Source organism: Aptenodytes patagonicus, chromosome 1 (assembly GCF_965638725.1).
Source record: "Aptenodytes patagonicus chromosome 1, bAptPat1.pri.cur, whole genome shotgun sequence".
NCBI lineage: Eukaryota > Metazoa > Chordata > Aves > Sphenisciformes > Spheniscidae > Aptenodytes > Aptenodytes patagonicus.
In genome coordinates this window covers 123,838,043-123,864,641 of record NC_134949.1, presented here as the reverse complement: position 1 = coordinate 123,864,641, position 26,599 = coordinate 123,838,043, and the positions used below count along the sequence as shown (strand labels likewise).

General features: G+C 43.0%; 2 protein-coding genes and 1 long non-coding RNA gene across 5 annotated transcripts in view; 1 reads left to right on the top strand and 2 right to left on the bottom strand.

Moving 5' to 3' along the window:
* MORC3 (MORC family CW-type zinc finger 3) overlaps positions 1-12,262 on the bottom strand; it is a 31,438-nt gene extending 19,176 nt beyond the window's left edge. The window contains exons 1-4 of the mRNA XM_076353788.1: positions 12,088-12,262; positions 6,902-6,974; positions 1,056-1,188; positions 44-258 (exon numbers count right to left, since the gene is read on the bottom strand). Of these exons, the coding sequence (XP_076209903.1) occupies positions 44-258; positions 1,056-1,188; positions 6,902-6,974; positions 12,088-12,126 (460 nt within the window). The 5' untranslated portion in view covers positions 12,127-12,262. The remainder of the gene's footprint in view (positions 1-43; positions 259-1,055; positions 1,189-6,901; positions 6,975-12,087) is intronic.
* Positions 12,263-12,298: 36 nt separating this feature from the next.
* On the top strand, positions 12,299-17,788 carry LOC143167879 (uncharacterized). Its single transcript, XR_012996617.1, has 3 exons — positions 12,299-12,674; positions 17,259-17,313; positions 17,717-17,788. It is a non-coding gene; the product is annotated as an uncharacterized LOC143167879 (long non-coding RNA).
* A 117-nt stretch (positions 17,789-17,905) lies between these two features.
* DOP1B (DOP1 leucine zipper like protein B) overlaps positions 17,906-26,599 on the bottom strand; it is a 54,137-nt gene continuing 45,443 nt past the window's right edge. For 2 of the 3 annotated variants that reach the window (XM_076353756.1, XM_076353766.1), the window contains 8 exons: positions 25,344-25,490; positions 24,860-24,921; positions 23,805-23,933; positions 23,159-23,295; positions 22,762-22,817; positions 22,112-22,261; positions 18,841-18,970; positions 17,906-18,163 (listed from right to left, as the gene is read on the bottom strand). In XM_076353756.1, coding sequence (XP_076209871.1) covers positions 17,906-18,163; positions 18,841-18,970; positions 22,112-22,261; positions 22,762-22,817; positions 23,159-23,295; positions 23,805-23,933; positions 24,860-24,921; positions 25,344-25,490 — 1,069 coding nt within the window. Of the gene's footprint in view, positions 18,164-18,840; positions 18,971-22,111; positions 22,262-22,761; positions 22,818-23,158; positions 23,296-23,804; positions 23,934-24,859; positions 24,922-25,343; positions 25,491-26,599 lie in introns of those variants that run through there. The other variant, XM_076353775.1, reaches the window with a different exon arrangement.

The following is a 26,599-nucleotide window of genomic DNA, read 5'->3' as shown; positions in this document are numbered from 1 at the left end:
CATGTACCCACAAGTTTTCATTCAGAAATTGTTGAAAGGATATGTTTGTTGTTGAACGTCACTATAGGAACCATGACATGTTCTGCTTTTGTGACTTCAAGGAAAGTCTGAGACAACAGGCCCACACTCATGGTTTCTCCATTCTTGGTGAAGACTATTGCATCTTTTCCCAGGCGCATGGACCCCGATTTAAACCCATTTCCATACAGTCCCACTGGAACACGGCCATTCATCACAGATTTCTCACTGAAGCCGAAGCTGAAACATATGGAAACATTAGAAGAGTGTAAAAAGCCCTGTAAAACTTGAAAACCCAAAAGATGCATGCAAGACTTACCAAATTAGACTTAAACACGAGTTAATCTCTTGTTTTAGAGACGAGAGACTACTGTACAATTAAACAATGTACAGTCAAGAAAATCCTGAAAGTTACCTGTATAACATTGCTAAAATCACACTGCAAGAATTCAGGGAAATTTACTTTCATCTTTAAGTATGGAAAAGAAATATCACCTGTCTGGAATTACGCAATAAGCATTCTTACAGGATTCTAATAGTTATCCTGTAGCTTCACAATAAATACTAAGAAAAACCCCTAAAGCTTCCCCCCCCTACTTGCTTGAAAATGTGTGATCTACAAATTTTCCATTAGTAACTACACATCACATTTAAAGTAAACCAGGTAACTGTATATGGAACACAGAATTTAGCAAGCAAGCTATTAATTATGGTACCTAACAGAAAAAGAAAAATAACAGTTTGAATTCAAGCTTGCTCAAATTTAAACCCAGAGATTTATACTAAAATCTCTAAATGGGAAGGTTGACAGAAAGGATAAAAGGAAATTATGAGATAAAAATACACTGACAAAGTTGTGTGAAAGTTTAACTAGCTTCTGTCTATTGTAGAGTCTCACTTGGATAATCACCTTCAGAAATGTTAAGTTTATGAACAAAATTAGTTGATTACATATGAGAAAAAGGAATAAGCTGAGCAATAACAGAACTAGAATCTGGAATTTCTACACGAAAAAAATTGCAAAAGAGGTTATCCACCTTAGCATTTTGTGTAGCTTCTCTGAGTTCATACCATTTCCATTATCAGTGAATGTCAAGCATATATTGTCGTTTATCACTGTTTTGTCTATCCATATCTGTTTAGCACTCACATCTGGATCATAAGCATTATCTGAAGAGAAAGAAAGCAAACAAGGGTGGGATACTAAAAAGCAAAAATTAAACAGTTTAAGTGTGAACATATTTTAAAGTGTTTAATTCCAGTGAAGATGTCAGATAGTAACTCTTCCAAAGTTAGTTAAATCCATATGTAGCACACAACAGAGCCTTGTCTAGCAGGAATACATACATAATCAATCTGCCGAATGTTAGTCTTGCAACACTGCCAGCTATATGGAATAGCTGTCCCCAACTTTATTATGGTGCTACGCTTGCACATATGTTTATTTGGTGAATATGGCAGCTTAATGTAGTTCCCTAGCCATGGGCCTATGACCCTGAAGAGTCACATGCTAAACTAACGGAGTTCTAAAATTGCAGCCATTTTTCAGCTCCGCAGTTAGGTATATAACGCAATTGCAGAAATTTTGTGCTGGCACAGATAGAAGTTTTTCAGCTAAGTCACTGAATATTAGTCAACTTTTGCACAGAAGCAAGAAGCCATAGTTTTTAATAATTTACTTTATTAAATTACACTAAAACCTAAGTCTCCTAAAACACTATCTTCTTTATAGATGATGCATCAAAGCCTGGAAAACAACACACAATTTCCCAGCCGTTATAGATGACAGTAATATACAGGGAGAAATTCAGGTGGAGATGAGTGGCTCAAATGCGAGAATAGAAAACAAAACCAAGACAAGTTTCTACTCTCATTTCCTGTCTCCCAAGCAGCTGTTGCAATATGTACTTTCTCCCAGCCACACAAACATTGCTTCTGACTGGCTCTCAGGAGGCTAGGTTATTGTCTGCAATGCAGACAAGGGCGCATCGCTAATATACATGGCTGCAACAACATCTTACCTGCTGCGAACCTGCAGGCTTTTTAATTGGGAAATCAGATTTGAAATACCAGCCCGGCCTGGCTGAATGGGGAGCTCTTGCTGGGACTCAGGAAAAAAAGGAGAGTTTACCACTTGTGGAAGAAGGGGCAGGCAACTCAAGAAGAGTACAGGGATCTCGTTAGGTCATGCAGAGAGGAAATGAGAAAGGCAAAAGCCCAGCTAGAACGCAATCTGGCCGCTGTCGTTAAAGACAACAAAAAATGTTTTTACAAATATATTAATGACAAGAAGAGAGCCAAGGAGAATCTCCATCCTTTATTGGATGCAGGGGGGAACATTGTCACTGGAGATGAGGAAAAGGCTGAGGTACTTAATGCCTTCTTTGCCTCAGTCTTTAACAGGCAGACCAGTTATCCTCAGGGTACTCAGCCCCCCGAGCTGGAAGACAGGGACGGCAAGCAGGATAAACCCCCCATAATCCGAGAGGAACGACCTGCCATGCCACCTGGACGCTCACAAGTCTATAGGGCCGAATGGGATCCACCCAAGAGTGGTGAGGGAGCTGGTGGTGGAGCTCACCAAGATGCTCTCCATCATTTGTCAGCAGTCCTGGTTAATGGGGGAGGTCCCGGACGACTGGAGGCTTGCCAATGTGATGCCCATCTACAAGAAGGGCTGGAAGGAGGGTCCGGGGAACTACAGGCCTGTCAGCCTGACCTCAGTGCCGGGGAAGATTATGGAGCGGTTCATCTTGAGGGCGCTCACAAGGCATGTGCGGGACAACCAGGGGATCAGGCCCAGCCAGCACAGATTCGTGAGAGGCAGGTCCTGCTTGACCAACCTGATCTCCTTCTGTGACCAGGTGACCCGCCTAGTGGATGAGGGAAAGGCTGTGGATGTGGTCTACCTGGACTTCAGTAAGGCCTTTGACACCGTCTCCCACAGCATTCTCCTAGAAAAGCTGGCAGCTCACGACTTAGACAGGTGTACTCCGCGCTGGGTAAAAAACTGGCTGGACGGCCGGGCCCAGAGAGTTGTGGTGAATGGAGTTACATCCAGTTGGCGGCCGGTCACGAGCGGTGTTCCCCAGGGCTCAGTTCTGGGGCCGGTCTTGTTCAATATCTTTATCAATGATCTGGATGAGGGGATTGAGTGCACCCTCAGTAAGTTTGCAGACGAGACCAAGTCAGGCGGGAGTGTGGATCTGCTTGAGGGTAGGAAGGCTCTACAGAGGGATATGGACAGGCTGGATCGATGGGCCGAGGCCAATTGTATGAGGTTCAACAAGGCCAAGTGCCGGGTCCTGCACTTTGGCCACAACAACCCCATGCAACGCTACAGGCTTGGGGAAGAGTGGCTGGAAAGCTGCCTGTCGGAAAAGGACCTGGGGGTGCTGGTTGACAGCCGGCTGAATATGAGCCGGCAGTGTGCCCAGGGGGCCAAGAAGGCCAATGGCATCCTGGCCTGTATCAGAAATAGTGTGGCCAGCAGGAGTAGGGAAGTGATCGTGCCCCTGTACTCGGCACTGGTGAGGCCGCACCTCGAATACTGTGTTCAGTTTTGGGCCACTCACTACAAGAAGGATGTTGAGGTGTTGGAGCGTGTCCAGAGAAGGGCAATGAAGCTGGTGAGTGGTCTGGAGAACAAGTCTTATGAGGAGCGGCTGAGGGAACTGGGGTTGTTTAGGCTGGAGACAAGGAGGCTGAGGGGAGACCTCATCGCTCTCTACAACTACCTGAAAGGAGGTTGTAGCGAGGTGGGTGTCGGTCTCTTCTCCCAAGTAACTAGCGATAGGACGAGAGGAAATGGCCTCAAGTTGCACCAGGGGAGGTTTAGATTGGACATGAGGAAAAATTTCTTTGCTGAAAGAGTGGTTAAACATTGGAACAGGCTGCCCAGGGAAGTGGTTGAGTCCCCATCCCTGGAGGTATTTAAAAGACGTGTAGATGAGGCGCTTGGGAACATGGTTTAGTGGACATGGTGGTGTTGGGTTGACGGTTGGACTCGATGATCTTAGAGGTCTTTTCCAACCTTAATGATTCTATGAATACTATCACAACTTCAGCTAATCAAAATTTGAGACGCTAAAAAAATGCAGGCAAAAAAACCTGAAGCCCAACTCCCTGCGTGCCAGATTGTTCTGTGAAATCTAGAATTTGACTCCACAGGTGCAGGAGATTTAGTTGAAAAAAAATTATTGTTGCCCTGCTACCACATCACTTCCATATTAACAGAGCTGAGCGTCACAAATATGTATTTTGCTAGTGCAAGTTCTTCAAATCTAAGAAGGTATGACTTTCACAGAAGGGAAGTACAAAATGCTTTAAACGAAACTTTCTATTTACAGGATTTGAAAGAGCTTGCAGCATTGCTACCACAAGTGAAACGGAAACCATGGCTCCACAAACATTTCTCGGCAGCAAAGCTAGTTTAAATCTCATCTGCCCTAACACCACTTTCTCACACCTCTTTTCCCCCCTTCCCCAGCACTGTGCTACTCATGGAATTTGTGAGGGGGGGAAAGCAGACAGAGGAGGAGGGGTGGGATGTGATGGCACAGCAGGAGGCGGTGCCCCTGCCTCACTGCCTGTTTTGCAGGTTCAGCTGAGGACCATAAATAAACAGCTCAAGCCAGCATTGCAGCCTATAAAAAGGAATCACAGCTTGGTAGCTTGCTTTCTATAAGCATAAAGTACAAATTGCATCCACAGTGAAAAAGTTCATAAAATATATTTCAGCATCAACAAAAGAGGACATTTCAAGTACAACTGAAAGTTTGCAAGTATTCTTCTAAGACCATACTTTGTACAAGTCTTCTGATTTGCTAGCTCACCAACTCTCTCTAGATGTCCCATTTACCCTCTTCCAAGTATCACCATTAGTTCACCTAAATTTAATCTGCCTGAGGACTAATGGGAGAAGCCAGCAATATAACCAGCAAAAAGTTGACAGGAGGGACTAAAGCTTAAAAGGCAGATTTTAGCATACAGACCACTACCGTTTTAGGTAACTTCGCATAAACTAAAATTCAGGCCTCCATATGTAACCCTGTTTACATTATTTTATATTTGGCATATGGTATAGCCTTACATCTCACATGAAAGACAGATTACAAAACTTATTTAAATTTAAATCAACGTGACTAACTAGAAGCCTTTACAACCAATATGTTGCTACTAATGCTTTTGAAGCTTTGTTAAAGCAACACATATGACAAACCAGAGGCAAAGGAAAAAGACAAGTTTGCATGCCTTGCACACCACATCTACGATCATTCTAGCCCGGTATGGCATGGGGTGATAAAACAGCTGAAATGACAGTATTTTGTTACCCCCAAACCAGCCAGCCCTTCCCGCAGCCATGTGATTCTGGTTTCCTCCTTTGTGACATCTCTGGCCTTATCTAGCTGAAAAATTCCTACTTTCTTTTGTTAGGTTAATTTTCTGGATTAGCAACAGCAGAACTCATGCACAGGAAGTGAAGGAATGTGTGACCCGAAGAGTTGCTCCCTTTGGCAGCAGCAAACTGCTAGATAAGCTTGGCAAGTCTTTCCAAACCACACCTTTATTTTGAGGAACCAGTTAAAGAAAGTCTGCTAATCATTCCCTAACTCAGAAAACAAGCAACTCTGAAGATGCCCAGTTAACAGCTATTCAAAAAAATCAGAGGCAAGACAAGATCAACAGGAGCTAATAAATTAAACAGATAGCGCAAGCCCTAGCTAACAGCAGATGACAGAGACAATAAACAAAGAACAGAACTCTTAGGAGTTCCATCTACTGACGGATGGACCATTAAAAGGAACCACCCAAGTATAATCCTGAAGATGTTCAGCCAGAAGCTTGGTAACCCAAAAGAAGAAAATTAGGATGTTTGAGGGGTACCGTGACAATGTGCAAAAATTACTATTGGATATTTTGAGGAAGCATTGAAGAAAAGGGAAAGGTTAAAGCGGATGGGAGAAGAATGGTATAATGTGGCACGGGGGGTGGGGGGCGGCAAATAACAAAGGCTGATTGTGTGCAAGCTAGCTGCTGGTCAGTATGCTTGTATGATTGGACCCTGTGCTACCCTGTTGTACGTTCTTACTAAACACTATTTCTAACTATTTCCTGTGTGAGTGTGCTCTCTATTCTCAGTGTGTGCCTGCACGCATTTGTTCTGCTAGCAAACTTCAAGTTGGACAAGCCAATAAGTTGGAAGAAACCAGCAACCATTGAGATCCAAGGTCTAAGCCAGAGACTGGTAAGAAGGCCAGGATGCAGGTACTGGAAGGACTCCCAGGTCTTGGCAAAACACCCAGAAACGTGGGCAAGCATGAGTGATAAGCAAGTGAAAGTATGCATATGTGCCACTAATGAACTTTAAACCTGGTTAGCCAGGAAGCAGGAATAGGATAAGGCCATTTGTGCTGTTCACGTTTCGAGCATTGCTTGTGTTTATGTGGGTTCTTTCAAAGTTACTGTCCTCCTGTCTGTGGCCAGCTGTGTCTGTACAGGAGGCAAGTGTGCACGCACATCTTTGGAATGTACACTCAGCCTTACTACTCGTTGGGCCTGAGAACAGCAAAAAGCAGTAGGCTTGCATTTGGTGGACGAGAAGGAATTCACTTGGTCCAGAGTCTTCTATATTTGGCAATCCTTAATAAATTCACTAGAAGAAACTGGCAAATCCTACAAGGCCTCTGGAACTGATGTCAGGTAGTACTTACGCCGTTAAGAAAAAAGTCAATCTGACTGTACCAAAAAAAAAAAAAAAAAGTTGTAAGATTCTGAACAGTAACAACAGGATCAACTTGTTCCCCTACCTGAAGGAAAAAAGTTTTACAAGGAGAAAAAAGTATTACAATCAAGTACTCAGGCAAACTATTGATCCACATACCTATAAGTTCTGCAATTGCACTGAAAGGCCAGGTGTGACTGGTAGAGTTGGTATGCAAGAACTTTGGACAAAGCTGAAATAAACCACAAACAATGGCATTAGTTTGCACTCTTCAATGATACCAAGCCAGAAAACAGTACATTAAATAAAGTAACATTAAATGAAGCTGTTTTGTACAACACTACCAAAAGGCTGTAATTTAATTTACTTTTAAATATTTGCATACTAACACCTTTTAAAGGGAACATTAATACAGTTATTAAAGACAAAAGAGCAATACAGAATTCAGCACAGTATCATACTATATTCTGAGCATGGGTTATATTGTCATCCTATCAAACTCTTTTCATCTTTATAAAAATATAAGGAACTATTGCTATATACCGATGCTAGGTTACCGAAAACATCAAAGCCTTAGTCCAAATCTAGTAACAGAAGCACATGCTCTCAAATGTTAAAAACGTACATCTTAAACCATGAGTATTAAACTTAATCCAAAAAGTGAGCAGCACCTAATATACTCAGTGGCTTACTGTCCAATGTCATTGATATTTTGCCCATATTGATCAAAATCACCTGTCAGATTCTCTCAACTAGTGGTTTGTGCTTTTAGCAATTCGATCTCAGACATTTCATCCTCACTTACGATAAGATGTAACCAGAGGAACATAGCCACTACTAGGACCAGATGAGAATATGCAAATAAAGTACCTATTTATGGGACGTATCTTACAGATGTCAGTGACAAAAGTATTCTCAAGTAATTTATGAAAGCCTGGGTTCATATATATTCACCTAGATCAAAAGACTAGGAAAACCAGAACTAAATATCTATATAACTTAAGGATTTGTCAATGCAATGTTTGAAGAAATTTAACTGCTGAAACTAATACAGTTGCATTTGCATTACCACTGAGAATATCTGTGATTATACTTTTACAAGACCTTTAACACAAACCCACTGCACATATATGCTTAAGCCTCACTGGCATAGTTATGTTGATGGCACAAAAAGCAGTATCTACGAATTCATAATGCTGGGAATAGTCCTTGTACAGTGCAGTTACATCAAAAACCATAATATAATCCACATTATAAGATATAAAAATATCAGAAAAATATTTAAAAATTGTGTGTACATATCCATGTTTCATAAATTTTATGGAACTACTACACTGACAAGCACTTTTATATAGTTAGTAAAGTCTAAATAAAAGCAAGCAACCACTTCAAGTCTCCAAGTCATTTATCAGCGAAAAGGAATAATGCTACAAGCAGGTTCTAGAGCCATGAGCCAGGTACCAGAGCAGGAGTTAAGGCAGCAGCCCTAGTTCAGATCGACATAAGTTGCCAAGAAACCTCACTTTGATTCTAAGGTCATAAGAGCACAGGACACACTTTCAGACTGCAACTTAATCCCTGCATTTCTCCATCGAGCTAGAGTACAAGTATGACTAGATATCACGTTCTTCATTGCCATCTGTGCTTTAAAACTCCAGTTTTATAAAATCTGGTAAATTGAGTCAGGCTAAGTTACTGTGCCCCTTTCAAATTCCTAACAGATACTTACAAATGATTTAGAATCCAAGAAGAAAATGACATCAAGTCTATTAATGGAAACCTCACATATTCCATGGCACACGGTTAAAAGGATCTTTTGATTTCTTCTTCTGCCATACAGTAACTCAGTGGATCTTAAGATCTCTGTATCATTCTCTTCACTTCAACCTTTCACAGTGCTGGCAGCATTTGTTCCTTTGCTTTCGAAGCTTCATGATCAAAATACATAAGAATCAACTGGTTTTGTTTTTTTTTTCCCCCCACCTGAAATCCCTCCTTGTCAAAACATAAACACTAACATTCAAAAAACCCCACCACAGAGATGCACACATTCATGCATTCAGCATCTGCTCAACTCTGCTAAAATATTTCTCTGCTGATAGCCAGTGAAAAACTCCAACCATACAACCCAGGCAGACTGGGACCTCTGGAGTTACTACTGGCATTGTAACCTCAGCAATATGGACTTGGTGAAAAGCCCTGACTGTAGTTTTGATAAAGGCATGAGTTCACAGTTGTGAACCTCCACTGGTCACCAGACAATGCTGATAAAAGAACGAACCTCAGCATCACCAACACTGACATGATCACAAAACAAACACAAGAATTATGCTGATCTTCTCTGGATTGCTGTTTCAAGTGGTAAGGTCTTGAGAAAGGCTGGAAGGTGGTAAACAGAACTGGGAACTTGTGAACTGTTTATATGAAATGAGAAGATATGGGTTGGAACACAGGAATTGTAAGAAACTGATTCTTGGCTCTAATATCTCCCCCAGCAAAAGGTGAGCGAGTATCCCACAGGGTAGTTCACGGGAAAGTCTACCTCAGAGCAGACAGCACCACTTGCTCATGTAAGGCATTCAAACAAGGGCACATGACAAAACCAGATTAAAAAAAATGGAGAATAGTGGATAAGGCCATTACCTTCGTAGTTTGCTTCAGAACACACCCAGCTGTCAGCAGCAACTCATTTCCTGATGAGTTCATCAGGAAATATTTGAGCCCATTTTGTCCCCTAACACTTCATTTTATCAAGCCACCACTTTAATTAGCTCATGAATAACTGAAGTTCAGTAAGTGCAGTAGGAAGGAGTTAGTTCCCTGGTGAACGCTCACTTTCGACTATGTTAGCATAGATTCAGTGAGACAATTCAGTTGCTTTATTCACTGGGCTTAATACATTTTGTTACTAAGCAGGTTTTGGTTAGTTTCACTTTTTCTTTTGAGACCAAGTACAGCCAAATCCTTTTTGGAGATATAACTAAATCCCCTCCTCCTTCGAACTGCATATTATAAAAAGACTCAGCTGCAATAAGAGGAGCATCTCCTACAATTTTGACCAGCAAATATTTCAGGATAAAGCAGCTGCTCTCTCAAAAACAACAGACAGCTTTGGGAATTTTAATTTTCCAACAAAACTGTAACTCTTCCATCCCTTGCAGAGCATAAGGCATGCACAAATCAAGTTACCACTGAACAATCTGTCTTGTCTTATAAAAGTATTTTACAACTTTTTGAGAAACAACCCCACTGCCATTTTCCCCCTCTTGCTTTTATCCCACCTGGCTGCTTGTTTCTTTCCTGATATGTTCTTCTTTCTTCCTCCCTCCCAGTTATGCTAGTCCACTTACATGAACCACACGAAGGAGCTGATCCAAAACAAAAATAATGTTTAAATCTTATTTTTAACCTGGATCACTTCCCTGATCTGTCTCATCATGCAACTGAGCAAAAAATTTACAGAGCAACAGAAGGAGATAAATGCCAGCGTGGGAATGAGTTACCAGGCCTGCTCACACTGCCTGTGTTGTTTATATATGCTTCTGAAATTAATGGAAACATTTTGGTGAAACCCAGCATATTTCCAAAGATGCTGACAGAAAAGACTGTGGCCATCAGCTCTCTCTTGTTCTCTAGAAAATAGAGCCTTTTACACTGTAGGACACAACCTGTTAAAAAACTGTATCAGCTGCTTCACTTCTTTAGCGAAAACCTACAAAAGTCACAGCTTTCACTGGAAACAGACTGAATGTAAACTTTCAGTTATGACTACTGACAAACAAAACCAAACAGCATCCTAAAAATAATTCAGAAAGTTACCAACTGTACCAACTTTAGCTTAGATTTCTCATCGGTATCTGTAAGAGTTCAGCTTGTCAAAGTGATTTCAACTTGAGAACAATTTTAAACTCTGCAGTCTGACTTGTGATATGTAGTTTTTTTGCAAAGGTTGATTATTAATGCTGATGTATTTTTCCCCTCGAGAAGACTAACAAAGCATTAAACAAAGGGAGACCTTGCTCCTTTTTTTTTTTTTTAAACATTGTGTTATCTAAACAAGAACACTTCTCTAATAAAATATATCAGACAAACCGTGGATTTAAAAAACTTACAAGAATTAAAGACCTGAAATGAAAATGTAATTCTTGAACTTCAAGTAGATGACATTTACAGCTAACCTCTACAATCATGGCAATTTATATTAAGGTAATTTAAGCAGTGCTGAGAATATATTAACATGTGTTTTCCACTCAGATGTTTGACAAGTTACTTACTGTAACGATCCAGCTTCTTTCCACTATTCTATAAGTAAAGTTACGAACCAGGTGTTTGTAACTTTAAGCGTGACTTACAGGCATAGATAGCTGAAGTCAGAAAGGGCTTTAAAAAACATCCTGTTTCATCAGCGATGTATCAAACAACTCAAAAAGTAGCTTTAACTTAATTTGTATCAGCACAAATAAGGAAATGACCAATTGCCACAAAAGGAGAGCAACGAGCAATACTGTGACTGAAAAGCACGATGCAGTAGTGGGTTTAACTGCATGCACGTTCATCACCCTTGTTAAAATGTAATTAGGCCTCTTGCAAGAGGTAGTTAAGATTTTAAGTTACAAGCTTCCAATTAGAGGTCACTACGTTCGCAACCAACTACATCACTACAACAGACTGTGAACCCCGCCCCGCCCCCAATAACCAACCCGACCCACCCGCAGACTGTAACTTCCCCTCCCGCACAGCCTGAGCTAGACCAGCTCATTTTGTGCCGAGGTCGATGACAGAGCCCCCACGGCCTGCCACGCACCCCGCCCGGGAGCTGGCGACCGCGGCCCCCCGGCGGCTCCCGCCCGCTCCCGCCGGCGGGGCTCGCCCGGCACGGCCGGCAGGTGCTGGTACCCGCGGCTTTTCTCGTCGGTAAAGCGACCAGACCACAGCGCGCCGGGGGCTGGGTAAGGGCGCTGCCGGGGACAGCGTAAGACGAGAGAAAAGCCTGAGGCAAGGCGCTGGTTTACTCCAGGCGAAGGGCTCCGGAGCCCGCCCTTCCCAACATTTGGCCGACAACTTTTTGCTCCCGGAGAGGCGAGGCGTCGCCCCCAGCCCGGGCAGACTCCCGCTCCCCGCTTTCACCGAGGCAAAGCGACGAGCTGTTCAAGCGGCACGGCAGCTCCCCAGAGCGCCCTGCCCCTCAGCCGCCGCCGGCCTCGCACAGGCGCCCCCGCTCCCCCCGGCTGCCAGACAGCGCCGCCCCCGCGCCGCCCCCCGCAGCGGGGACCACCGAGGGAGGAGAGAAACCGTCCCCTGGGGAGCCCTCCCCGGCTCGCCCCGCGGGGATCCGCGCCACTCACCGCGCTGAGGCGGATGCCGCCCTGTGTTTTCGCCGCCATCTTTTGTGCCGCAGCGAGAGCCGGGGCGGGAAGTGTCGGGGGCGGGAGAGGCGCTGGGGAGTGCCCGGGGCCCGCACTTCCGCCTCGCCCCCTCCTCGCACGCTTCCGGCGCTAAGCGCGCCCGCTCCCAGGCCGCTCCCTCTCAGGGAGGGAGGGTAAGCGGGCCGGGGCGGCTGTTGGGGGAAGGCGGCGGCTCCTACGTGAAGCGATCCCGGCGTTGCCCTCTCTTGGTGCGACGTACGGTATCCCGCTTCCCTGAGGGCGGCGGGGAGGAGCGGCGTAGCCCGGGGGCGGGTAAACGCTGCGGCCGCCCCTCTGGGCAGAGCTCCCGTCGGCAGGGGCCGTGGCTGCCGGTCTGCGCTCCCTCCGCTGGCGGCGGGGATGGGCTGCCGCTCTGCTGACGGGAGCGCAGCTGTAATGCCGGTTCTCCGGCGGCAACACCATTTAAATGGATAATTAACACGGAGTAACGTGGAAGAGTGCCGATACCGACAACCGTCTGCCTAAGGCTGGCGCAGCGAGCTCGGCTGCGCGCCCCGGAACGCGAGGTGAGGACCGAGGGTTCGGTCAGAGGGGCCTGTCCGCCCTCGCCCTCCTCGGGCGGGCTGTCGGGTGCACCTGCGGAACCGCGGTGGCACGGCTGCCCCCCTCCGGTGGGTCCCCGAGTTCCTCAAAGGCAGCGTGCGGTCGGATTCCAGTACCACTATTTACAACAGACGTTTTCACCGCAGTTGGGAACGTGGGAAGGAGCCTGCCTGGTACAAGTAACAGGAGTCTCAACAGGAAGGTTTAGCACGACCTGTATTCTACAGAGCTGCATACAAGTAACATGCGTTCTTCTGCAAGAGGAGTAGAGGCCAGAATTCATGTTTCACATGCTGTTTACTTGCAGAACTAAATCCCTCAGGTGTTTCATTACAATTACTATGGTTCAGCTATTGGCACGTGTTTTGAGCTGTGCGTGGTTACTTACCTTAAGCCCAGATTATTGGTTTTCTTCCTGGAGGACTTTAAAAACCCAACTGCTTTACACACATTTATAGCTGGGAAGCTCCCTAGTGTCTATTACAAGCTAGCTGTGCATTGCTCTCTAGCTCCTTTTGTTGTCCTCCCAATTTTTCATTCTGTAATCTCAAATTTCTACAGCTGGAGGGGAGCTGTGATTTTGGTGGTGGACAGATAGAAGAAAAAACCACAAAACCCCCAGAGCTGTAGGTACACGTTGCAAGAGAAAATAAAAAGAAAAGCCTGAGATAATTCATGGTGCCTGAAACCTTACAGGCCATTTACTCTTTAGTTGAGGAGCAGCCTTCGACAGACCTTGAGGGAAATGCTTTCCCCTCCTATCTTCAACAGAAGCCTTCCCCCCTCCCCCGGGCCTAGGTGGGGCCTCACAACCCTGCCCACCAACATGAATGAGACTAATGACAGTATTGGGGTTGCAAGGAACGCATTGTGCCTGCATGGATGCCTCTGCTCGGGGAGTTATCATGGAAGACATACCTCAGCCTCATTCTGGCAGTGTCATCAGTTTTGATCAATCGTTTTTCCCCGTCTGCCTGCTCCCTCCATTCCTTTGATCTGTTTGCAGAAATGGGATCTAACGACCCTATCTGCGGAGCAATTGCGGCTGCTGTTAGCCTCACCTGAAACTCTGGGAACTGATCACTAGGAGACAACCAGTATTTAAGTAGGGGAGCTGCACTGGGACAGTAATTGCAAAAAATGGAGGTTTGCTGTTACTGCCAAACCTAAATGGCCAACCCTGCTGTTCTTTAAGCAGAGACTCGAGAGACATTCAGTGCTTCAGTATTACTAGCTGCTACGCTATAGTATTTCCCAGCATACATACAGCATGTACCAATGATTTTCAACATATGCAGTGTAATCAAACATCAACCTAAATGATTCTATGATTAGCAGCTTCTGAGGTGCAAGGTACATCACACAACATTACAAAAGATGTACAGACTACAGAGAAAGGATGAAATCCGCAAAGCAGCTTTCACAAAGTCATCGAAACCGTACTTCTCTGGCCTTAGATTTTCAAGCTCAGTTGAATGGAAGAGTTTTCTTTCTTCCAAATGAAAAGGCAGTACTTTCAGGGCATTTGCCCTGAACATATAAAAGCGTACCGACTGAAGTTTGGAAAGCTCTGGCACACAGAGAAAGCATTATGCAACAGCAGTCCCTAATTTCCTGGGGAGAGGCGCTCCCCTCTGTACAGGGGGTCAGTGCCTGGCGGTCATCAATGATCCCCTGATGCTGCAGCAGCAGCAGCTTCCTCCATCTGCTCCACACAGTTCTTCCAGACACACAAATCCAGAAAACTTGTCCCAAGACCGCGGGACTGGGATCCCAGGGTGGAAAGTTCAGGAATGCAAAAAGATAGGGACGTACAAGCTGGAGCAGTAGGGGCCTGTGATGGTAGGATGAGGGAGGCAGTGGTGCAGTCTTTCGCTAGGCAAGTGTAGGGGCTAGCACAGAGCCACTGCTGCTGGGATCCAAAAACTGAGGTCTATGGAGTTCTGTACAGAGCCGTCATCCATTGAGATTGAATTTGAGAGCTTTTACAGAATCAGATAAAAAGTTGGTGAGAGAGCAGTAAAGGTAGTCTGAAAAATGAGAATTGCATTTGTAAAGGTATTTCAAATTAACATTTAATATTATTAGAAGAATTACATTCAAATATAGTATCGAATACACTTAACCATTACTTAATGCTCCGTATTTCAAGTTCTGCTGTTCTTTGGCAGTTACCTTGGTTGCACCTACTATTTTTTTCCTTCAGGAAAATGAAACCCTTTTGAATATTTAAATACTTCTCCCTTTGTGTATCATGCACTGTGGCTATGCTATCTCAAAGCTGAAGTATCCAAAAGAGAAAGCCAAGCTTGGTTATTCTGAAAACAAGCAAAGAAAGAACTACACAGCAAAGCAAAAGCATTTTCTCTCCTGTTCTTGATACCGAGTTCTAGGCTAAAGTTTTTCAGATTCATCTACAGTGAAGTTATACTGCTTTGGCAGTACCACTGTTAGAGCAGTACAACCCTCCTCCTTCATGTGGATTTAACAGCAGTAGCATAAGAATTAAAATGACTACAGTTAGTCCCATACAGAAAAGGAATAAAGTTACACTGGTAGAGATAGCTTTAGGCCTATGTAACTGTGCCCCTCCACCACCCAAGTAGGACTTTTTTTAGTTGGAGCCCTTTCCTCCTTACTCACACCCTATTTATAATGATACAAGATTTGCTTATATACTGAATTTTGAAGAACTTTTTCTTCTTAAGAATTAGATTCTGCTTCAGTGAAAGGACTCTGCAGGTCACAAATATCTGAGGCCATTTAAAGCAGCCATCTGCAGAACCACAGGACAAAGGTAAAAGTATGTACGAAGGCAGGAGTTAGAAGCAAGTGGTATTTTTGTAGAAGGTAAGATCATCTTAGAAGTTAGTGAGTTACACAGACCTAAGTCACAGATTCTGTTTTTAAAGTCACCACCACAGCAGGGGGGGAAGTGACTGATGTCCGATCCCCTGCACATCTGAAGTACAGGCAGCCAGAACGGGACTTTCCCTTTCAAGGGGAAGGATGACAAAACCCTCAGTCTAAGTTACTGGTTCACCACCTCCAGTCAGCGAGGAAACTATGTGAAGACACAGGTTTATAGCTTATGGGAGAACGTAAAACAAAAAGTTTGATGGCAAAAAGTTGTCTTAGATTTTAATAGCCCATTGGACAGCATCTCATCAGGATTTTAAGGGAAATACCCAAGTATGGAATGCAACCACCAGAAAGCTGAAGGTAGAACTACCAAATCATCCTGAGTATTAACAATATTCTCTTTAAAAATTATTGAAGATATGTAAGTAACGAACACAACCATTTTAAAAATATCCTGCTCCAATTTTCAAGTAATGCTTTAAAAGGATGACTTTTCACTTGTGCTCATTCCAATAGCTTTAGAGATCATTAATAAATTATATTAATACATATAATTCACATTCTTAGTGACTACACAATATTACACTTCAGTCTATCACTTTCCTTAAACAGCTTATGTGCATTTTTACAGTTAAGTTTAGCATAAGCCTATTGTAGTATTATCTTCATAGAGCATTGCAGTATTATCATAGTAATGCATGTTGTTCAGTGTTTCATTATTTTAGTTTATAATCCAAAGATGAAAACTTCATATATCTAGGTAAGAAAACACTGCAGAAGAGCCTTCCATGTTTTTTGCGTGAGTTTTGGAAAAAAAAAAAAAATAATCCCTGACCTCACAACCTAGTGACAGTAAACTGTACGTTTTCTATGTCCTTTTTTAATTAGCAAACCCGTGAGTGAAGTCCAATACCCAGCACATTTACCTCAGTTGTGATGTTCCAAGTAACACAGGTAGCACATACCAGTCTGCAGGTGGATCTTACAAAACCAATTTCTCCGGAGGCAAAGGTGTGTGTAAAACAACAACAAAAAAAAAAAGCAGACAAAGCTTTTCACCATGAAAAATATGATAAACTTCCCCTCCCAAACAAATCAGCATTGCAAATTCAGCCAGATAATCCACTAAATATGAAAATTCAGTGGAGTCCACCTCCTCATTTAAAAAAACATTCTATTAAGCCTTTTGTTGTATGTGTTGCTGCGATGGTGCTTCTCCGCTGTCCATCAGAAGTGTCCTTCAGACATGCAGCTGCGCTGTTTGGTGGCAGAACTAATCCCTCTCTCCCAGGTCCTGCAGTGGTAGCAGTGCAGTTCCGAAATAAGCTGCACCTTGAACATTACTGTAGTCATGGCACTATGATGATCTCCCTACCTCTTTTAACACCTAGGAACAGCCAAATACATTCTTTTGTATAAAAAGTGTTCTTTAAATAAAAGAATTTTCATTTTAATTAGGCTGTTGGTATACAGCAATTTATATTTTTACAGAATTATCTTCATTTAGTTGCATTTCAGAAGTTGCAAAGTGAACTTAGTCACTGAAAGAACAAAGTTTTTTAATTAAAAAACTGAATTAGAATATTTTTAGTCAATTAATTAAGATAAAAACCCCTCAAGTAATGCAAATTACAAAATGTTATTGCATAGGTTTGTCTTTTATGCATGTGTTTGTCTTTATTTAGGAATCACTAATCCTGAAGAATGCTATTATAGTACAGAGTTGAAATTACAAACATGGTAAGTCTGCAGTTATTTGCACAATGCTAAGACTTATAAAATACATCTGTTTGAAATTTAGGTGATCTGTTTAGAAGTTGATAAGTTTTAGGACAAGTTAAAGAAAGGAGAAGTAGAAGCAGGCTTTAACCTCAGGAAATGGCTTGTCTGCAAACTGATTGTACGCTGACATGCAATATTAGCTTTTTCTTAAATTTACTTTCAGAACACAGTTCCAAAAGCAGTTTAAAATAGTCATTTGAGAAGTTACTGGATAAATGGTACAGTTGCTACTTTCACCAAGTCAAAAACATTCTTCCTTTATTTACAAAATCTCTTTAATCCTTCACATTGAAAACAAGTAAAAGAATACAGTAACTATGATAAATTACCACTAAACTGTACTTTTGTTTTTCCCCCACAGGAACTGAAGAATCCTGCTTTTTAACACCAACTCAGAAGCCTGGATTATTGAAGAGCACTCCACAACAGCAGGAAGAAAACCCAAAATGTAGTTTCAAAACTGGGGAAAAAAAAAGAAGAGAAGAATTGCAGTAAAGTCTTCCCTTTTTTCGCTATTTATTCACCACGAGCCAAGCGTCCGACGTGCGGCTTAACTTTCCATGTTTTCAAGGAAGTCGCATTCAACACTCTCTTCAAGCTGCTGCAAGATCTTTATGCCATTACTGCCAACATAGTCCACAGAGAGAGATGCAGAAGTATGTGAATTCTGGGACTCACTCCCGTTTGTTGTAAATGCGCAACACAGAGTCTTGAAGAAGGGCATAAGCTGGGTGATGCTAGATACAGAGCGGAAGTTCAAAAGAGGAAATCTGTGCTTCTTGGAAATTCCCTCAGTGTCGTTTGTTTCCTGTAAGCAAACAAACCAAGATGTACTAAAGGTTTTGCATTAAGACACAATGTTGTTATGGCTTGTTTGAACCCTGTACTATACACTTTTTTCATACTAAGAGATCCACAGCCTACAACTGTACCACAATATAAATTGTGTAGATGGTATACCGAGTTATTCTATATTTGGATTCGGGGTTCCATTAAAGTCTCTCACGTTCAGAAGACTGCAAATTTGGACTAGCCTTCAGAATCACATATCAAACAACAACAGAATACAGAGGTACCTCTGAGAAATACAAATGCCCCTATTTCCTTTTCTGGAAGAATTAATATGAAACCTTAGCGGTAATTTAAAAGGCTATTATGGTAAACTTCTTTGACAAAGTACAGCATGCTCTTTTTTATAAATACCGGTCCTGTCTGAGACAAATTGTTTTCACTGGGTGGTTGTGGGCAGATTTAAGGGAACAATAGGAGAACCGCCTATTGTTCCCTCACACTCAAAAGCAATCTGACATCTCCAGGATACATATGTGAAAGCAGGCAGATAATTTTTTAAAGCCTCATGAATTTTATTAGAATATCTAAAAACCTCTCGCCTAACTTAAAATCTTGTTACTTGTTTAGAAAAGTAAGTTAATGGATTAAAACAAAAAAAAAGAAAAAGATTCAAGTGAAGCATTCTTTCTTTACCCCATATTTCATCTTCAGCAGATCCATGATTCTTATAATGTGTGGTCTGCATTCCTGATGATTTTCTACCAGATAAGAGGTCACAGTAGATGACTCTGTGTCCACCTCTGGGACAAATGCCCATTTATACCTGAAACAAATGGATTACTTGATAAGACGACAGGCAGAAAAAATCCTTGTTTGGATCATACATAGGTAGGTGGAGCACAGGTTTATTTACAGAAAGAGCTGTCGTAACTATAATATTACGCTATTACCAGAGCCAAACTTAATGAACAAGGAGTTACTATCATGTCAGTTTTTAAGTGCAACTGGCTCCAAAAAATTCCCAAGTCTGTGCAAAGGGAAAACAAAGAACAGTCTCTCTTTCTCTTCTCCCAATTTTTCCAAGTTAGAGAACCTCCTGATGAGGATGGTGAAATCCTCCTACACTGACAAGACTGAATTATTTTTCCAAATACCCCAAATTACATTTTTCTGAGTATCAACATCTGCACTTGTAAAAAGAACTGATGGCAAAATTAAGTCTAGAAGAAAATAGATCTGGAATTACTGTAAAGGATAAAGAGGAGGGCGTGTCGCCCTCTATGTCAATGACCAGCTGGAGTGCATGGAGCTCTGCCTGGGGATGGATGAGGAGCCGACCAAGAGCTTATGGGTCAGGATTAAAGGGAAGGCAGGGACAGGTGACATTACAACGGGGGTCTGCTACAGGCCACCCAACCAGGAAGACCGAGCGGATGAGGCCCTCTAGAGACAGATAGGAGCAGCCTCACACTCACAAGCCCTGGTCCTCATGGGGGACTTCAACCACCCCGACATCTGTTGGAGGGACAACATGGCAGGGCATAAGCAATCCAAGAGGTTCCTGGGACGCGTCGATGATAACTTCCTTCTCCAAGTGGTAGAGGAGCCAACGAGGAGAGGTGCTATGCTGGACCTTGTTCTCACCAACAAGGAGGGGCTTGTGGGGAATGTGAAGCTGAAGGGCAGCCTGGGCTGCAGTGACCACAAAATGGTGGAGTTCAAGATCCTTAGGGCACCGAGGAGGGCGCAGAGCAAGCTCACTACCCTGGACTTCAGGAGAGCAGACTTTGGCCTCTTCAGGGATCTGCTTGGTAGAGTGCCAGGGGACAAAGCCCTGGAGGGAAGAGGGGCCCGAGAAAGCTGGTTAATATTCAAGGATCACTTCCTCCAAGCTCAGGAGCATCCCAACAAAGAGGAAGTCAGGCAAAAACGCCAGGGGGCCTGCATGGATGAACAAGGAGCTCCTGGACAAACCCAAACACAAAAAGGAAGCCTACAGAGGATGGAAGCAAGGACAGGTAGACTGGGAGGAATACAGAGAAATTGTCTGAGCAGCCAGGGATCAGGTTAGGAAAGCTAAAGCCCTGATAGAATTAAATCTGGCCAGGGACGTCAAGGGCAACAAGAAAAGCTTCTATATGTATGTCGGGGATGAAAGGAAGACAAGGGAAAATGTGGGCCCTCTCTGGAACGAAATGGGAGACCTGGTTACCCGGGATATGGAGAAGGTGGAGGTACTCAATGACTTTTTTGCCTCAGTCTTCACCGGCAAGAGCTCAAGCCATACCACCCAAGCTGCAGAAGGCAAAGGCAGGGACTGGGAGAATGAAGAGCCGCCCACTGTGGGAGAACATCTGGTTCGAGACCGTCTAAGGCACCTGAAGGTGCACAAGTCCATGGGACCTGATGAGATCCATCCGCGGGTCCTGAAGGAACTGGCAGATGAAGTTGCTAAGCCACTATCCATCGTATTTGAGAAGTCATGGCAGTCCGGTGAAGTTCCCACTGATTGGAAAAGGGGAAACAACCCCCATTTTTAAAAGGGGGAAAAAAGGAAGACCCGGGGAACTACAGGCCAGTCAGTCTCACCTCTGTGCCTGGGAAGATCATGGAACAGATCCTCCTGGAAGCTATGCTAAGGCACATGGAGGACAGGGAGGTGATTCGAGACAGCCAGCATGGCTTCACCAAGGGCAAGTCCTGCCTGACTAACCTAGTGGCCTTCTATGATGGAGTGACTACGTCAGTGGACACGGGAAGGGCTACAGATGTCGTCTACTTGGACCTCTGTAAGGCCTTTGGCACGGTCCCCCACAACATCCTTCTCTCTAAACTGGAGAGGTATGGATCTGATGGGTGGACTGTCCGGTGGGTGAGGAATTGGTTCGATGGTTGCATCCAGAGCGTAGTGGTCAACGGCTCAATGTCCAGACAGAGATCAGTGATGAGTGGTGTCCCGCAGGGGTCCGTATTGGGACCGGTACTGTTTAATATCTTCATCAATGACATAGACAGTGGGATCGAGTGCACCCTCAGCAAGTTTGCAGATGACACCAAGTTGAGTGCTGCAGTTGGCACGCCAGAGGGACGGGATGCCATCCAGAGGGACCTGGACAAGCTTGAGAAGTGGACCCACGTGAACCTCATGAGGTTTAACAAGGCCAAGTGCAAGGTCCTGCCCCTGGGTTGGGGCAACCCCCAGTATCAATACAGGCTGGGGGATGAAGGGATTGAGAGCAGCCCTGCCGAGAAGGACTTGGGGATACTGGTGGATGAAAAATTGGACATGACCTGGCAATGTGCGCTCGCAGCCCAGAAGGCCAACCGTATCCTGGGCTGCATCAAAAGCAGCGTGGCCAGCAGGTCGAGGGAGGTGATTCTGCCCCTCTGCTCTGCTGAGACCCCACCTGGAGTACTGCGTCCAGCTCTGGAGCCCTCAGCACAAGACAGACACGGACCTGTTGGAGCGGGTCCAGAAGGGGGCCATGAAAATGATCAGGGGAATGGAACACCTCTCCTATGAGGAAAGGCTGAGAGAGTTGGGGTTGTTCAGCCTAGAGAAGAGAAGGCTTCGGGGAGACCTTGCAGCCTATCAGTGCTTAAAGGGGGCTTATAAAAAAGATGGTGGCAGACTTTTTAGCAGGGCCTGTTGCGACAGGACAAGGGGGAATGGCTTTAAACTAAAGGGGGGTAGATTTAGACTACATAGAAGGAAGAAATTTTTTACGCTGAGGGTGGTGAAACACTGGCACAGGTTGCCCAGAGAGGTGGTGGATGCCCCATCCCTGGAAACATTCAAGGTCAGGTTGGCCGGGGCTCTGAGCAACCTGATCTAGTTGAAGATGTCCCTGCCCACGGCAGGGGGCTTGGACTAGATGACCTTTAGAGGTCCCTTCCAACCCAAACTGTTCTATGATAAGAATGGTAACAACCTGGAGAACAGGGAAGTAATTAGAGGACTTACATTTGAAACAACTGCATCCTGTCAGGTGGAAATGAAAGTGCTGTGTCCAAAAACTTACAAGCTGATAAGTACAAGGACAGCTCATTCTGCTGTATGTCAGATCCACTGCCATCACCTGAGACTTTCTGTTTGCTTATTTTGCTGTTGCTCCTGTGTTAGTTACAATTAAGAAATGTACCATTAAAACATAAATCCACTAGATGTTTTTCACTCAGCAGAAGAGAAATGTGTACATTTACACAAACGAGCACTTGCGCCTGTGCGCAACAACAACTATTTTTATTCTGTATGAGCACTGTAATTAATATAAAAGGCTGTTAGAAGAAAAAGTAATCTAAAATATTCAGAAAAAATGTCAACATGTTAAAATACTCAAATGCTGACTTAGCATCTCTTCTATTTTTGTTTGCAACTAATAAGTGGTACTTATGTTTTTTGAACATACCACTATTTTAGCTGCTAAAAAAAAATTTCCTAAACTATGATTCATCAGTACCGGAAATACACAAGCGCAATAACAAAAAATCCTGTTGTCTCCTCCCTATCGCAGAGAATCAAATAAATAAATAAATAAAAATTTGCAGATACAGAACAAGCCCAATTGTTACCAGCTTTCACAAGTTCTCTATCAGACAAAAGGTAATTCTTACTTTGATGGTTCATCTTCCTCAGTTAAATCTTCTTCCAGCTGTAGAAATGTCTGAATCTTTAAAGAAATGAATTATTTGTGGGGATGGTGAAATGTTCATAGAACTCAATCACAAAAAAGATATGCTTCACATAGTATAAGGAACCACAGACTCTTAGTTTACTCTTACGACTTGCAACAAATTAACAAAACGTGAGAGATTACATTAGCAACAACAACAAAATTAATCAAAAAGGTATCTCCTAATGACTGTTAATTCTTTTCCCAAATTATCAGACTAATGTAAAACTAGGAAAACATTTCCCTTTTTCAAACAGGGAGTGTATTTGGGAGGAAGAAAAAGGTGAAATGGGAAAAAACACACACTAATTAGTTTCAAATTACTACTTATTCCTTACCAATTCAGTTACCATAATTGGCCACAACGAGGTTAGATGCTGAGGAGAAATCCTTAACAAAAGAACTCTGAAGAAGAGAAACATCTGTGCGGCAACTATAGAAGTCTGCCCAACACGGAGGTTCTCAGTCAGTCGTTCTGAAATAAACATAAAAAAAGTAGAAAGAAAAAAAAAAGTAGTATTTTCCTGAACATGTGTTGTTTTGGGAAATAAAAAAATGTAGAAGGTGGCAAAACAAAATTTGTGCTTTATCATCAGTTTTGGGTTGAGTCCCTTGCACTCTATTAACAAAATTGTGATTCAGAAAAAGTTTGAAGACATGGTGGTTTTATATTGGACAAAATTTTGCCAAAACTGACATTTAAAAGAGAACAACAGCTCAAGAGTGGCTGAAAGATTGCCACAAAATAATCATGTTTCTAGTTATATTTCCAGACCAAAGGCTTTGGAACCCAGATTCTTGTCTCCCTCTTAATGAGATTATTTATTTGTTAGAATTCAGAGATTCACAGCATCATAAATTTTGTTAAAAACTTTTAAAAAATGGAAGTGCATGTTGGAAAATAGGTGACATTCCTTTCTTACACAATTTATGTATGTGTTACAGCTGAGAAAAAAAAAAGGCAGGTGAAATTACAAATCTTACCTTGTATTAATGGAAGATAGAGATGATACTGATCAATCTCTCCACTAAAGACAGCGAAAGCTTGCCGCTTTAACAACATTGCTTTTTGCTCAAAACTTGGGTACAGTTTTAAGGCGCTGCTCTGCATATCTATAACAGAGATATGAATTACCTACTATATAAAGGCTTCTTGTGTTTTGGGCTGAAAATAATTCCTATGTCCTGAAATCTTTTAAAAAGAAAAACTCTCTTTGGGTCTACTAATTGGAATAATAGACTGGTGTTGATCCAGATCTGCTCACGCTAGCAGGAAAATTACATGAAACAAGCACTGCAGCTCCAATGAGGCTGTCCAGTATTTTAAACCCATCTCTGCCCTTAAGTGCATGAATCTTCCCCTCTTTTCAGTCTCCTAAATCCATAGATGAGTGATCTCAGAGCTTTAAGACTTACTGAGAAACAAAGGAGATTAGTTTAAAAATACATAGTTAAAAAAAGTGTGTTATGAATTAGTCTCACACTGTAACCCTTCAAATATTCTTTTAAAAGATCTGAAGAAGAGACTAAAGCTGCTTTTTCTTTTGAAGCTCCACGCAAATTTAAGGGGTTCTATCCCATCCCTTCCCCCATTTTCTTCTACACTCTCCTCAAGCCTGAATTAGAGGTCAAAGCACATTGCTCAAAGGTTTGCCGTACTGGTGCACCACATTCCTACAGCTCGATGCCAGTATACAGACACCTGCAAAGTTAGCCAAAGCCTCCTTGCTTTCTAACAGGGAACGGCTGCAAAGGTCACAATTCAGCAACTTAAAATTATGGCAAAATGTGAATGCAGGAGTCCAACATTAGCATTTCTAGAAAAAAAAAAACTTATGGGGTGTTTTAGACATGATCAAAATACAGAATTAACTGAAGACGGCTTTTAGCTGTGAATAAAGTTGGCAACATACTCAATTATGCAGATGCATTGTCTGCATTTTATTGATACATTACTATATTAAAAATGTACCCAATAGCTCAAATGAAAATAGATTTCAAATTAATGTAGAAATAAGTTATCAGTAGCTGATACTTACTCATCAAATCTTTAAACATAGTTTTCTCGTGTGTTAGAAGATGATCAATAATGGATCTCCAACTGGATAAGATATAGAAGGAATTAGATAACCAGAGAAACCTTTGGTATAGATTCACCTCAGAAAATATTTTGGTCAAAGATTCCATACAAGGAAACAGTTTCCAAATGATATCCAATACGCACACTCTTATTTGGTTTAACACATACTGCATTCTAGGTCCTCCAGCTCTACTGTATGCAGTTCCCTAATTGCTAAGGGGAGTATCGGCATAAGACAAGTTTATTCTTCTGCAGTATAATGAAAACTTCAGTGCTTATAATGCATTTCATAGAATTAGTTGTTGAGACCCATTTTTAACATTATTACATTCTGTAAGAAAGTACTAAACAGAATTTTCTTTCCAATATGAGCCCTTCTCCTTTAAAGCTTTTCTTTGCAAATTCAGAATAGAATCTTGGAGTCCTACAATCTCATGTCTTACTGAGTGCATGAAGTGTCCATCTGGAAAAAAGCTGGATCCATATACAACTCGACAACTTCTTTTTTCCAGGCTCGCTTGGTATAGGCGTATCCACTCAATGAGCTGAGCAACTGAGCACCAGCACGAAAACTAGGAATGTTGTAGGCACTGGGGGAAAAGAACAATAATGATAAATATATATATATATTAAAGTTAAGTTTACGTAACCAGAAAATAAACTCCGGGGTTCCCCAGAACTCCTAACCAAATTGTCTCAGTAATAGGCTATGTCTACATCAGCTCATAACTCGGAGCAGCAGGAGATCAGTAGATCAAAACAGTTAGTGCAGAAGCGTCTCACATTTCCAGTGTACCTGGTTTGGGGAGATATTTTCAGATTAGACGTGTCACAGCATGGTACTGCCTATCTCCAGTACAGGTGTGGTTCAAAACTTCCCCGAAAAAAGGTTTCCAATAAACTTTGCATCCTTGTCAGCAAACCCCTTTAGAAAGTACCACAGTAGGCTTCATCTGTCACCCAGATAACACTTATGTGTCAGTTCTCATGTCATCACCTGTATAAAAATCTCACACACAAGCTTTTTTTCTCCTTGTGCTGCCCTGTACACCATCCCACTCCAAATTTGGACACCATGCTGTGCAAGGCACAGTAGGGAAGGAGCGTGGGGCTCAAGTTGAAACTGGTAAGAGCAAGGTGAAAGGACCCTGCATGAACTGATGCTTGTCTTCTGGCACCTCAGTTTCACTGAAGACACAGATGCCAAACAGCATCCTGCTACGAATCGTTGTTACAGTCACTGCTTTGCCCATGGCTGAACAAAGGTTTCAGGTTGGGGAGGTGGTGCTCAGACTGACAGGAACACGACTTTTGCTTGAGAAGGGATGCTGTCAAGGTCTTCTGTTGTGAGCTGGCACCACACCTTCACAGAAGGCTTCAGCAGCCCCTGTGTTTTCAAGGTGCGTGGGGAGGGGAGGCTACTGCCTTTTTACGAAGCCCTGCAACCAAACTCCTGCTGATCTGGGGAGGACAGAGGCATGAAGACAGTCTTGGAGGTTACAGTCCAACTGCTGAGCAGCGTGTATGAGTGACATGAGAATCATACAGCCCATCTTTGGGCCCGATGGGGGCTCCACATTCTTAACCAGTGACCATCTTGTTATGGTTATGGCTACACAGATCACAAGGACTGCTGGCCTTGCCAGGCTGACACTGGAGAACCATCAAGGGACATCTCTAGGCATCTCAGCAACTTCAT